Source organism: Rhinolophus hipposideros (genome assembly GCF_964194185.1).
Source record: "Rhinolophus hipposideros genome assembly, chromosome: 14".
In the NCBI taxonomy this organism is placed as follows: Eukaryota; Metazoa; Chordata; class Mammalia; order Chiroptera; family Rhinolophidae; genus Rhinolophus; species Rhinolophus hipposideros.
The window spans coordinates 28313539-28328563 of NC_138060.1; the positions used below are offsets into that span (position 1 = coordinate 28313539).

The 15025-nt window shown below is 35.4% G+C and overlaps 1 protein-coding gene across 12 annotated transcripts in view; it reads left to right on the forward strand.

The window, feature by feature from the left end:
- Window positions 1-15025, forward strand: part of TFDP2 (transcription factor Dp-2) — a 152646-nt gene that overhangs the window by 110506 nt on the left and 27115 nt on the right. For 11 of the 12 annotated variants that reach the window (XM_081072983.1, XM_081072980.1, XM_081072978.1 and 8 more), the window contains 3 exons: window positions 1398-1519; window positions 2974-3021; window positions 14151-14313. In XM_081072983.1, coding sequence (XP_080929109.1) covers window positions 1398-1519; window positions 2974-3021; window positions 14151-14313 — 333 coding nt within the window. The remainder of the gene's footprint in view (window positions 1-1397; window positions 1520-2973; window positions 3022-14150; window positions 14314-15025) is intronic. The other variant, XM_081072981.1, reaches the window with a different exon arrangement.

The window sequence follows — 15025 nt, forward strand, 5'->3', positions numbered from 1 at the left end:
GTTTAAGAGTCCTTGACATATTGTAGAAAATCAGAATTCTACAGACATCTATCTGTCCGTGTTTGTTTGTAGTTTGAACTATAGAATTAACTTATTAAAATGATTTGCTAGGCATTTGTATATAGTAATATCTCCCTAGCTCCAGAATGGCATAATGCCAAACACAAACCAGAAGATAAAGTTCTTAAGTATTTAATAAATGAATAAATGTTGACTAGACTTTAGTAAGTCTGAACTGAGCTTAGAATGCAGATGAATCCTTCCCTTTGGTTCATTATGGAGCAAGTTAGCAACTGACTTAATGACAGCTTCGCCCCTGGCTGCAGAAATAGGTTTCATTCAGGGAGATAAAAATTAATTAGCATTTTGACCTTCAGAAGACAGTAGAAATAGAGCTATTTCTTTTGTTTTGAGAGCCGTCATTTAAAAAGTATACGTTCCTGTAGACGCTTTTCTCTCTTACTTGGGACTTAAAACCTTACTATTATGGAAAATTTTGAAAGTCTACAAAAATAGAACCCCTCTGTGCCCAGCAATTCCATCAACAATTATCCACATAGGAATAATCTTGTTTCATTAATACCCCCATTCACTGGACCATGCATGCCCTTATTTTTCTGATGAAAATACTTTTAAAGATGTTACTAGAATACTAAATTGTTTTTGTATTAATTATTATAAACAGTTTCTGGGGAAAAATGTTCTATTTATCAGTGAAAATTATAAGACCTGGAAACACATACCAAGGAACTTTTTTTAAAAGTCCATACCCTTAGTTCCATTAATTCCTTTTCTGGAGTCTATCCTTACAAAATAGAAACTAAGGCTAAGATCATTGTACAAAAATGTTTACCACAGCGTTGTTTATAATATTGAATATCCGTATATATGTCACAGGGAATAATAAATTCATATGATGGAATGTTTCACTGTTCTTAAAATGTCTTGGATGAATATTTAATGACATGAGGAAATGCTCTTTAAAAATGACAAGATAAAATTGCATCTATGTAGTAATCTAAATTGTATGATGTCTTTGCATATATTTTGGACTGTGAAGATCTGATTTGCTGTTACCCCAGTTCTGGTAAATCAAGCTTGACTGGAATTAATTTCAAAGAAAGCTTTTCATTTTTCTGATTTTTAAAACATTGTCAGTTGCCAACTTAATCCTTCCAAATTGCTCTTTGCTTGCTGAAACCTGCATTATGACTGCTTTAAGATCGTAGGATATAAATGAATCAAAGGTATTGCTTACATTTTAGATGATTAATATTAAGTGCATTTTAAGCAATAAGGTTTCCTCCTCATATGTAGGTTAGCAATCAACTTTATTTTGTGTCTGTAGGCTTTTCTTAATAACTAAAGATATTATTTTCTTTGTCCTAACTTTACAGATTATAAGCACACCACAGAGACTAACCAGTTCAGGAAGTGTTCTGATTGGGAGTCCGTATACCCCTGCACCAGCAATGGTTACTCAGACACACATAGCAGAAGCTACTGGCTGGGTCCCAGGGTAAGAGTGTTGTTACAAGTTACCGTTTTTTTTAAACTTTTTTTTTTTTTAAGTTCTGACCTTTTTTTCTCACGATCTTGTCTTCTGTTCTTGTTTTATGTTAGTCTAGTTCCTTAAAAACTAATGTGTTTCCTTTAAAATCACCTATTTTATTTCACTTCATATCTTAGATATAAACCATTCATGGAGCAACTATTTTAAAATAGAGAAAAACAGAATAAAAACTTGTACCTGAATCTTCTGACTTTTTTGGAACTCTGAAAGAGAACTACTTTTTATGATTCTGACATTTAGCTGCTTTGGAGATATCAAAACTCTTATTTTATATTGTTTTAATAAACATAAGTAAAGAGTTATATATTGTTGGCTATACTCAGAATTTCCCCTATGGATTCTTATTTCCTTAAAAACCAGAAAAGGAACCAGCAAAAAGAGGCCAAATGTATTAAATTTTTCATTGAGTTGTCCCTTGATTCTCTTAAAACACTGGGCTATTAAGTCAGTATCCTTTCCATTACACGTTTGCCACTTTTAGTATCAAACCTCTCCATATTTTATATTTGCCTGTAAAATACCCTTCCCCAACCTTTCTCCACTGCTTTAACATCTTATCTTTCCATAAAAGAAAAAGAAATAGTGAAATTAATGGCTCAAAACTTCATTCTGTCACTTTAGAAGTTATTTAAATTGTGGTGTACTAAACTGCTAGTTTTGTCTTTGACTTACAACTGTGAGTTCTAGCAAGCAGACAGTAAATCTTGGTTAAGTAAGCATCTCCTTGCTTCAAGGATATTAAATGAATTAATGAAATAATCTCGGCAAAGAGTTTTAAGCGGTATACATATTCATATACATACACAATGCACACATGTATGTATACTTAGAAACACAAGAGTTTCATGTGTGTATACATTCTTTTCCATTATCAAATGAGATGAAATGATAGAATCACCTGTAATTCCATGGCCTTTCTTCACTCCCTATGAGCACTGTCATGCAGATGTAAAAGTTACCGTGGATTTCTGCATAGCCTTGGGAGAGTATAACCTGAAAGCCAAGCCAATGCCAGTAGTGTTGGCTCACTTTGGAGATGACCAGGGTTTTGATCATTTCAGCTCTGGCTGAGCTTTCTATTGGGGATGGCAATGATTGCCTAGTGTTTTTATAGTCAGTCATTCCAGAGTAAATAAAACTTTTCTGTGCCTTCCCCTTTATAAATCTGCAATATTTTCCTCCCTAATGATTCATTGGGTGAATTTCAAATTATGTTGTGGTGATTTCTTGGTCCTTTTATAAAATTTAAGTTTTGTGTGGTTTTTTTTTATGGGCGTATCTTATGTTTGTCCGTTTTTGTGTAGATTGTATTCATTGTGGAATTAAAGTTATAATACCTTGTTCGTGAAATAAAGTTGTTTATATATGTATTCTTTTTATGCTATCTTTTTTGTTTTTAGTGACAGAAAACGGGCTAGAGAATTTATAGACACTGATTTTTCAGAAAGGTGAGTGAGTATAAGTGTAAGTATTTTGTTTGGGAGATGCTACTATTTGATGCCCAGACTCTGCTCTATTTGAAGTTAGTAAGATATTTTTCTTCACATAACTTGAACTTTATTGAGTTTCTACCATTATTTCATGCTGCACTGAATATTCTGCTTCACATATCATTACATGAATTTGTCATATCTATATGGTTTCAAAAGAAATTATCCTGTGAGTAGATTGGCTATCAGTAGTATGTCATTTAGCCCCCTCCCTCCTTTTGGGAGATGAAGTGTTCTACCAAAGTGAATGCTCCACATTACCTCAATATGCCCAAACTTTTTAAAGACAAGTTTTATTGGACGCATTTAAAGATCATAGTAAATTCTCACTTCTTTTTTTTTTTAATTAAATTTATTGGTGTGACAACTTCTTTCTTAAATAATATATCGAGTATAATATAACCTTTTCTTAGACTGTTAGAAAAGTATTTCTCAATTTTCATTGTGTTTCATAATCACCTATGGTCTGTTGAAAAAAATATAAATGCCTACCTGCCAAGTGAGAAACTTCAGGATTAAAAACTATCACTTTATAGTCATTATTTGAACTTAAGTTCAATAGTCTATGCAAGCCACTAAACTGGGTACTATAATATATTAACGTTTCACAGGTAAAATAGGACACATAGCCTTAGGGTCAATGGAATTCTGTAAGATTGGTACTATTTTAAGTAAAACTTCGCCAGTTATGCTTTTTAATTTTTATTTTTGATTCTAAGATTTTGTGATTCCTTTTTTCAATGATGGTGTTTCTTTCTCCTTTGATCAGGTGTCAATGTAATAGTTTTCTGTGTTCTCATTTTTTAGTTTATAATCTCTGAGTTGCTGTACACTGAGAAACTAGATGGTCAGTTGTGTTAAAAATTCAGTCTAAAATAAACATGAATAGGCTCTGAGTAGGACCTCGGGACTACATATGAAAAATGTGTGTTTTCTTCCATTGACAATGCTCTGCTTTAGTTCCTTGGTGGCCTTTGTTGCTTGCTTTCGGTTCTAACTGTTTTAAACACATAAAATCATGTCCGAGGAACTGCTGTACCATGCAGAAATCTATGGCGAGATGTTCTTTTCTTTCTAATGGAAATTCCTCTTTCCAACTCATACTGGTCTTTCTTTGTATTTACCCTTGGAAAGGGTAGCAGTGCAAGTTCTTACAGATGTATTTAGCAATGTTTATGGCCTTAAAATAGAACTATTCATTAGTTATGATTGGTGGCATCTATGTACTGCAAACAGTATAAAAAACAAGATTCTCTTTACACTCTCCTTCATAAGAGAGAGACCGCTAAAGATCACATGTAAAAGTGCTAGATTAAAATTGCTGGTATATCCGTTGTCTCAACTTTGCCTCTCTGCATCTGGTTCAGTGGCTTTTTTTTTCCCCCTAGTGCTTTTTATTCTCTTTTTATTTTTTAATATAACTTTGATGTAAAGAATTCCATCCCCCCCCAAACCACAAAGATTAATTGCTACATGAGGTTTTTATTGTTGTTCTTACAAGTGTTTATTTTCCTCTAATTTTATTATGATTTTCTGTAAAGCCGTGAAAAGTCTTTGGTTCCCTTCTCCCAAGTGTTCAAGTTAAAAAAGCCAGCTCTCAACCACAGACTAATCTTTTTTTTTTTTTAATTAAAATCTATTGGGATGACAATAGTCAACAAAACTACATAGGTTTCAAGTGTACAATTCTGTAATACATCATCTATATATTGCATTGTGTTCCCCACCCAGAGTCAGTTCTCCTTCCATCACCATATATATTTGACCCCTTTTACCCTCTTTTACCACCCCTCTCCCCCCTTACCCTCTGGTAACTACTAAACTGTTGTCTGTGTCTATGAGTTTTTGTTTCTTTGTTTGTTTGTCTTGTTCCTTTGTTGCCTTCAGTTTTATATCCCACATATCAGTGAAGTCATATGGTTCTTGACTTTTTTCAAACTAATCATTATCTCTTCATGTCTTGTATGTTGATTTAGTATCATATGTAAGTATTTATATCAGTTTTCCTCAAGGATTTATACATCAATATATGTGGATATATACAAGCTTTTTATTTCATCTTACCACATGACAGTACAACTTTAAGTATGTTTTACTCAGCTGTTCTTTGGTCAAGGTCATTTGCAAGAGCAAGGTGGTTTCTGAAGAAATCTTGTTTGGGGGGTGAAGGATCCTTTAAGAGATTCTCATTAGTTTTTCCCCTGTATTCTGGTGCACTGTACTGTTCAAAGAGCTTGCAGAAGGAGCTGTGAAAATTCCTTTTTGGTTTTGCCTGGGGTTTTTGATTCTGAAATTTGTTCACTTTCTCTTTTTACTTTTGGAAAGAATCTGATGGTGTCTTCTAAATAAATGCATCTCTTCCAAATAGTTCTTCTTTTTGCTTTGGGCCCTCTATCGGGGAAAGAAGGTCCTGGGTGCCCTATAGTTGATGGTGGCAGCTTCTGTGTGTTTTTCTTTATTCCTGTCCTAAATGATTAAGATTTAGCACAATGGTGTTTCCTTCCTTCCTTTATCCTCATAAAGTCTTCCTTTATGCTCGTGTAATCTTAATATTTTTTTTCTGTTGGAATTCAGTTAAAACTATAAAAAATTAATATAGTCTAAATCATAATGAGCTACTAGTCAAAATCAGTACAGTTAATTAATATTTGTACTGCTCCAATGATGTTTATGAAGTTGTTCATTTGACAAATATTTTGAATATCTTTTAAGTGTTGCTGTGTTTTACGCATTGAAGAGAATAATAAGATCAAAAATCTCTGCCCTTAAAGAGCTGATATTGGGGATTGGGGGACTTTAAACAAATTAGATAATTTTAAACTGTGGTAGTTGGTAGGCAAAAAAATAAGAAGTGTGGTTTGTGGATTATTGGAAGGATGCTGGCTGTCTTAGAGAAGGCCTCTCTCAGGAGATGACGTTTGAATGCAAAGAAGGTGGGGGGAGCCAGGGATTGTAGGCAGAGGCACTGGCAAATGCAGAGCTCCTAAATGAGAAACCAGGTTGATGTTTTGGGGGAAGCACAGTTGTGAGGGGCCTAGAGACAGTGAGAAAGGTAGAGTGATATGAGATGAGGGTGGAGACATAGGCAGGAATCAGAGGCCTGACAAGTCATGGTAGGGAATCTGGGTTTTATTCTAAGAAGGATTTTTACCAGGGAAATGACATGATCTGATGTACACTGGCTGCTGAAGGGGACAAATACAGAAGCAGGAAGTCAGTTAGAAAGCTATTGCAGGGGGCAGTGGCATGGCAATGAAGATGAGGGGAAAAAAGAATTAATTTTGGAGGTAGAACCAACAGGATTTATTGATAGGTTGAATGAAGGACAGGGGGAGATAAAGGATGGCTCTTGTTTTGTTTTTGCATGGACAGCTGGGTAAATATTGATGCCATTTACATTTACTGTAGTTAGGAGTAGTTTGGGGAGGGATTGAGTTTTGTTTTAGGCATTTGAAGTTCAAGAAGTTTATTAGTTATCTAAGTGATGATACCAGTAGTGTACATAAGGATTTCATGAGCATGTAAATGGTCACAGGCCTGGATAACATAACTCAAGGACGGGGAGAGGAGAGGCTCATGAGGAATAAACATTGATTTCCCATTTCAGACTGTCCCCCACCCCCCGCACACATACACAATGGATACATATAGGAAAGTGAGGTTTGCGGGGGTAAGTTTCTAAATTATTTTTATCAAATAAAATTATTTTGCTGATGTAAACATTCTAGTTGACTCATTTAATAAGAAATAGTTTTTATTACATATTATATATAATCCCTTATTTGAATGGAATACATTTATTACAACTTATACCTGGGTTTTATACTACAAATTTTAGTTTTATATTACTTATATAAATAAAAATATTATTAGGAAAATATAAAAAGATAGTGGTTGTGGATTCTCGTTAAGTGCCTGGAAAGATAAATACTTTATCTTTCATTCTTTGGGCACAATTCTCTTGAATTTTGGGGCACAAAATCACTTGAAATGAAATTATTCTGAAAATGTAACATGCTTTTCAAACTATACTATATTAGTAGCTTTATTTTCTTGGTTTTCTTTTAATTCCTCAGTTTGGTTTTATTTGGTAAAGAATGCTTCCTACTGATTCTTAATTTGATTTATGAACTAATAGATGGCCATAGTGTTTACATCCTGTGACCAAATGTGATGTTATTTAGAAAGAGGATCTTGGTGTTTCAAAGAGCTCAGGTTCTAAAAAAGTGTGTAAACTCTATTTATTTAAGATTTGGATAAGAAGATTCCCATTTAAGATGATGAACTGAACACTATGTTTATACCCCCAACCCCTTAAATCCTGTTGACATTTTCATGTAAACAATAGTAAAAGGAAATAAATCTCTAAAAATGCTGTAGAAAGTAGTAGAGATACAGATTTTTCCTAATGGAAGATGAAAGCTAGTGTGATTATAAGGAAGGACAAGTGAAAAAGAAACCCCATCCCAAAATATGCATAGGAGAAGTAGAACGGGAGATGGAAGCCATTCTCCTCTGCACTGACATGGAGAGGCTCCAGGCTTCGAGCTGACAAGTATGAAAACAAGGGCGAGTCGATGGCGGATGTACTGAGGGCAACAAAGTGAAGGCTATCCAAGGAGCACCTGGGCCAGCTGAACGCGCCCAGTCCTCCACATCCCTTGTACCTCCCATCCCGTCTCTAAACACATGGAAATGACACCAAAGGCAGTTCCCCAGGCTGAAACTTGGAACATTGATCTCAAGGAAATAGGACTTCCCTGCCTTGAGTTTGTGACTGGCTTCTTTCATGTAGCATATTTTCAAAGATCATCCATGTTGGGCATATATTCATACTTCATTCCTTTTTATTGCTGAATAATATTCCATTATATGGATATACCACATTTTGTCTGGTCATTAAGGATGCACATTTGGGTTTCTACTTTTTGGCTATCATGAATAGTACTGCTTGTGAACAAGTTTGTATACGAGGTCGGACAATTAAGTTCATGAACTCATCCTATTAGAAAAAGTGCTACATACCTTGTGGCGTGGATATCACTACAGTCACTTCCGAAGTGACCCTTGGGAAGCTATGCACCAACGCCAGTGCCTAGTCCACCCTTCAAAGCAAGTTTGGAATTCTTTTTCTGGAATGGCCATCAGAGCTGTCGTTGTATTACCCTTGATGTCCTGAATGTCATCAAAGTGTCTTCCTTTTAATATTTCTTTTATATGCGGGTAAAGAAAGAGGTCACTGGGGGCCAGATCAGGTGAGTAGGGAGGGTGTTCCAACACAGTTATTTGTTTCCTGGCTAAAAACTAGCCTCACAGACAGTGCCATGTGAGCTGGTGCATTGTCGTGATGCAAGAGCCATGAATTGTTGGTGAAAAGTTCAGGTCGTCTAACTTTCTCACGCAGCCTTTTCAGCACTTCCAAAAGTGTACTTGGTTAACTATTTGTCTAGTTGGTACAAATTTATAATGAATAATCCCTCTGATATCAAAAAAGGTTAGCAACAGCGTTGCAACAAGTTCGCGAACTTAATTATCAGACCTCATATCCATATTATACCTAAGAAAATTTACAATAATTGTTTAATGTCAAGTATCTAGTAACTATTCAAATTTATAGTTTTTAAATGTCTTGTTTGTTTTAATTATTTGTAAAATAAAATACAGATACAGAAAATCATCACAAAGCAAATGTATGACTAATGAATCCTTTAAGGTAAACATTCTTGTGACCATCACCAGATGAAGAAGTTTCAGGACCCCAGCAGGCCCTTCCTTGTGCCCCATCTGAATCACGATCCTCTCTCTTCGCTATAAACCACTATTTTCCTGATTTTTGTAGTACTGACTTCCTTGCATGCTTAACTGTTTTATCGCTTACATCTGCATCCTTTGACACTACATTTTAATCTTGCCCATTAAAAAACAAAAGGTGATCTCTCTTTTATATATAGCTTTCCCCTCTGTCCCATTATTTTCTTTATATTTTAGTTGGTAAAGAAACTAGGCTAAACAGAAGCGCCGTTGTTGTTTTTGTTTAGGAAGAATTATATGTCAAGCTCCATTTGGGGACTAGAATATTCATTGTTGCTAGATTGGTCATGTTTTCTAGTTCTTTAAATGGACAGATCTAAGATACAAACACAAAGGTATAATACTTCCTAAGTTCATATTGACACTTCCACTTCAAACCATCACTAAACCTCTTCTCCATTACGTCTCAGTCCCCTTCCACACTGATCCTGATTTTTAAGGACATCAGGGATGAAAGAGATGATAGAATTAGTGTATCTGATCATGACTTTATCCCATATTACATTGCTCAACAGTCCCAAATAATACTAATATTACCATTCATGTGATTGCTGAAAATATTAAAAATTTATTTTTGCATATGCGGTCTTCATTCTCTTCTCATTTTTTAATATCACACTTTAGTCACAGTGTTGGAGCATATACCAATTTACATACTATACTCTCTCCCACTTAGCCCTCATTTAGTCTCATTTACAGGTAACTATATGTTTAATACGCACCAGTCCTTATGTTACTGTCTCTCTAGTAGTTTGATTGTCTGAAGCTTGTTCTCCAGAGGTTTCTTCAGGAAGAGCTCGTGGGAATAATAATCCCTGAGTTTGTGCTTTTTATGGTCCATTTTGCTGAATACAAGAATCCTTGGTTCATTGTTTCAGTTTCTTAAATACATTTGTTTTATTCTGGCATAGCACCTTGCTGTTGAAAAACCTGATACTCTTTTCTTCTAGATGACTAAAAGATTCTTTTCTTTGAAGTTCAGCAATTTGACTAGAATGTTTTGGTATTTGTCATTCTGGGTTGATAATATTCTCTTTTTTCTCTTATTTCATGATCATTTTCTTGAATTAATAGCATTTATTATTTATTCTATTCCCTTACTTTGATTTTCTTCTTCCGATACCCTTATTGTCAGTACATTCTTTGCCTACCTTCAATGCTTGTCATTTTCTTTTGAATATCAGTTCTCAGTCATACAGACGAGATTGTTGCAACCTCTTTGGTGCTTTCTGCCAGCCCCTTGCACTCAGCTGGTGTTGAAGAGGGTAAAACTTCTCATTTCCACTATTGTGCTTTCTAGTAAATTCTTTTGGCTATTTTGGAATTATCTTGTTCTGAGTTCCATTAAATGCAGCCCCACTGAGTATTTCTCTTTCTGCCCATACAGACAGACACTACTGTGTAGGCCTTGGCCGTTGGTAGCTTATATTGTGGGGTTTGTTGACGATAGCTTGTCATCTAGTTTTGTTGTGTTATCACAGGATTTTGGTTTTGCTATCTAATTGCTCTGTTTTTATCTGGGAATTTGGAGAGTTTTAAAACTATGCTGCTGTATTGCAATGTTCCCAGACTCCCCCATAACCAGGGTGTGTGTGTGTGTGTGGTTTTAATCAGGATTTAAATAGTAAATTGATAGGTCTTTCACAATCTATAAATTTCCCCTCTGTATCTATCCCTCTCCCTCTCTCCTTTTACCCTGTACAGTTTATTAGTCGAAGAAACCACATTATGTGTAATGAAGAGATATCCTAAAGATTTTGTTTATTGCATCCCCATAGTGTAGTTTAGCACGTTCTTCTGTCCTCAGTATTTCCTTTAAACTGGTAGTTGGATCTGGAGTTCTGATCAGATTCAGGTTCCATGATAAAGTTGTATGTTTTAAAAAACCAAAAGCAAAATAATACTGTATGGAACAGCTCAAAGAGAACAAAGAATAGAGCAACAGAAGCACTGGAGTGAAAAAATCATTTTGAAAAGTTGACTTTGAAGAATAGACAAATCCATAGAAAGAGAAATAGTGGTTGCTAGGGGCTGGGGGCACAGGGAATGAGAAGTGACCACCAGTGGGCCCAAGGTTTCTTTTTAGGGTGAAGATAATCAGATTGTGGTGATGATTGCTTAACTCTTCATAAACCTGAATTGTATACTTTAAAAAGATGAAGTTTATGGTATGTGAATTATATTTCAATAGAGCTGTTATCTTAAAAAAGAACTTTGAATTTGGAAAGGAAGGGAATACCTAATTCTTTGAGGCTGGTAGGAAGGAGATTGGCCTGGGTACAGATGCTGATAAGTTTGTAAATGATTCTCTCCCATAAGCTGTAGACTTACGTATTCAATTATCTGTTGAATACATCTATTTGGATGTTCTGTAGGCATGTCAAACTCAAACATCATTGCTGCCCAATGTAATGCAAGTCACATGTAATGTTTAATTTTCTAATTGCCAATTTAAAAACAAATGTGAAATTAATTTTTATATCTTTAATTAATCCAGTATGGCTAAAATACTATTTCAACATTTAATTAATATAAAAATTATTCATAAGGCATATTTTACATTCATTTCTAATCCAACTCTTTGAAATTCAGTGTGTATTTTACATTTACAGCATATCTCAATTTACACTCCCCACATTTCAAGCGCTCAGTAGCTGCATGTGGGTTATACTAAGGTATTGGACAGGTGCAGTGCAGTGAACATGAAGAGGTTTAAAATGGAACTCATGAACTTGTTCCCATCTCCTTGACCTCAAAATGACCCTTCTTTCTAAGGGTCATTCTCCTCTGTTTCCCTCTTCCTTACCATCTACATCAATCAATCACTCAGGTCTCCTGATTTTTATCTTTAAAATTTTGTAAATCCATCACTTCTTACTCAACCTGACCAATCGCCCCAATTTCGGAACTTACCATATCTTGCCTGGGCTATTACAGTAGCCTGTCACCTGGTCTTCCTATCTCGGCTTTAGCTCCGCCCCCCCCCCCCCCCCCCATAGATCCATCTTCTACTTTGCAGCCAGAATCTCTTAACTGAAAATCACACCATGCCACTCCCCCACTTAATACCATTTAGTGGTGTTACAGTATTTCAGTAATAGTCTGTGACCACAATGAGTGCACAGATGATTCTTTGGGAATGTGGGAAACGCAAAATAGATATGTGTCCTTATCTCATTCTTTTGAAAAGTGCTTTGTGTCTGTTTCTTTGTGTATATCTTACAGTAGAACATATAAATAATTTACAAATGAATGTAGTTATACCGATGGAATATGATAAAGCCTAGGTTCCTTTGCATGGCAGGGAAGGCTCTGGCCCTTTGTTTGCCTTTCTGCCTCATTTTTTGCCTTGTACTTTATAGTCTGGTAATACTGCACTGTTTTTTAATGAGTCTGTTAGCATTTGCCATCTGCTTACTCATCCACATGTTTACTGCTGCTGCTGCTGCCTGTGTCCTTCCTAACTTCCTTCACTTGACCCCTTCTTTTGTTGGTGGCATGGTGGTAAGAACACTTAACATGAGACCTGTCCTCATTGTGCCTCGTAACAATGATTTGTGAATGTATATTATTATTACTAGGCATTGTGTTGTAAGGCAGATCTCTAGAACTTACTCATCTTGCATAATGGCAACTTTATACCCCTTGAATCACAACTCCCTGTTTCCCCTTTCCCTCCAGCCCCCAGCAAGCACCATTCTACTCTCTGCTTCTATGAGTTTATTTTAGAGACCTCATATAAGTGGAATCATGCAGTATTTGCCCTTCTGTGACTGACTTATTTCACTCAGCATAATGTCCTCCAGGTTTATCTGTGTTGTCCCATATGGCAGGATTTGATTCTTTGTAAAGACTGAATAATACTCCACTGTGTGTATATACCACCTTTTCTTTATCCATTTATCCATCTATGGACAGTTAGGTTGTTTTCATATTTTGGCTATTGTGAATAATGCTGCAATAAACACGGGAGTGCAGATGCTCTTCAAGATCCTGATTTCACTTCTTTTGGCTATACACCCAAAAATGGGATTGCTGGATTATTTTATTTTAAATTTTTTGACGAACCTCCATATTTTTTTCTGTAGCAGCTGTACCATCTTACATACCCACCAATAGTGCACAAGGGTGTTAATTTCTCCATATCCTCACCAACAGTTATCTTTTTTTTTAATAATATTCATCCTAACAGGTGTGAGATAATATCTCATTGAGGTTTTGATTTGCGTTTCTCTGATGATTAGTGACGTTGAGCATCTTTTATTGTGTTTATTAGCCATTTGTATGTTTTCTTTGGAGAAATGTCTATATGTGTCCTTTGCCCATTTTTTTAATTGGGTTACATGGGTTTTTTTTTGTTTGCTTTTTTGGTTTTGTTTTTGCTATTGACTTGTAGGAATTTCTTGGATATTTTGGATATTAACCCCTTATCAGATAAAAAAATGGTTTGCAAAGATTTTCTCCCATTACATAGGTTTCCTTTGCATTTTGTTGATTGTTTTCACTTGACTCTGACTCTTACTCCAGGAAGTCTTCCTCCTTCAGGCTGGGCTAGATGCCTCTCTACCTGTTTCCCATGAACATTCTGAATAACTCCAATTGCATTTAACTATTACATTGGAATTATTTGTGTTATATGTCTGTTTTGTCTCTCTCCCATCCCCTGAGGGAAAGGATTTTGCTGCAGTTATCATTTTTGTACTGCTAATCACTAATACAGTTCTTGGCATATATTTGGGACTCAACTATTAGTAGAACTAAACTGAACCCCTGAAAATTTTGATGATTAAGTTATCAAAGTTGAGGTCTAGGCATTAACCAAACTTAAAATAATTGAAGACTTAGGTCATTATTAATACGTACTGATAACTTCTGTTTCAAAATTGAGTAGATAAATTTAGGTGAAAAAGAACTGTAGTATACATAGAATACAAAAAGATAAGTATTGGCTAGTATAAAACCTTGACCAGGGCAGAGTTTTTGTTCTTGTCATGGATTTATTCCCAGTGTGTAGAACAGTGCCTGGCACATAAGAGTAAGTAACTGGTCAGTAAATACTTGTTGACTAAATGAATGATATGCATAAGGAAACACTGTAGCTTCATAGTTTATTAGGCCTTTAAGGTAAAAATTAGGGTTAAAACATTTCCTCATCTCTAATTAAATTAAAATCTATGACGAAGCAAACATCAAATTACTATCTTACAGTATTTTATAGTTTTGTAAAAAGTCTCTAAATAAGTATAATGGAGAATAAACTTTTTTTTTTCTTTTAGTAAAAGAAGCAAAAAAGGAGATAAAAATGGAAAAGGCTTGAGACATTTTTCAATGAAAGTGTGTGAGAAAGTTCAGCGGAAAGGTACAACATCATATAACGAAGTAGCTGATGAGCTGGTATCAGAGTTCACCAATTCAAATAACCATTTGGCAGCTGATTCGGTAGGTAGATCATGCACTTGATATTGACTGATAATTGATGTAACAGTGTACCTCTGGGTTTTCTGTGTGGGTGATTTAAAGACTCAGAGAAACTAGGGACTCCCTAACTCCTCCTTTACTTGAGGATTTCATGTTGTTGGTTTGTTTTGTTTTGGAAGAGATTCTTTTATCATTTATTTCAACATAAAGATGAACAAGTATTTTTAAAATACAATTTGGGGGGTTACTGAAGGAACATCCATTTTATATTTGAATGACTATATTTTTCTGAATCTAAGTCAATAAGAAAATGTTATCTTATTTTTGATTGTAACAAATAACACATGAATGTATTTATAAAAAATTCATTTGTACCGAAATAGTGTATAATAAAATATCTCTCTTCTACCAGAGACCCTACCTACTCTACGTTCCCCAAAGGCAATATTCACTATTACCAGATTCTTGAGTATCATTGCAGAAATTCTTTAGGCATACATATAATAAATTTGATTTCCTTTTTTTTTTTTTTTTCCCCTCTTTTTCCACCTCCCCTGCCACTCCGGTTCAAGCCGTTGTTCCTCAGGCTAGTTGTGTAGGACACAGCTCCCTGGCCCATGTTGGTATTATGAGCCTTGCGTTCTCCCCAGCTAGGCAGTTGGTCGCCAGTCGTCGGTTGTCATCTCACGGCAGCTCTAGCAGGCTGCCGGCCACTCACGCTGGCCACTGGCTG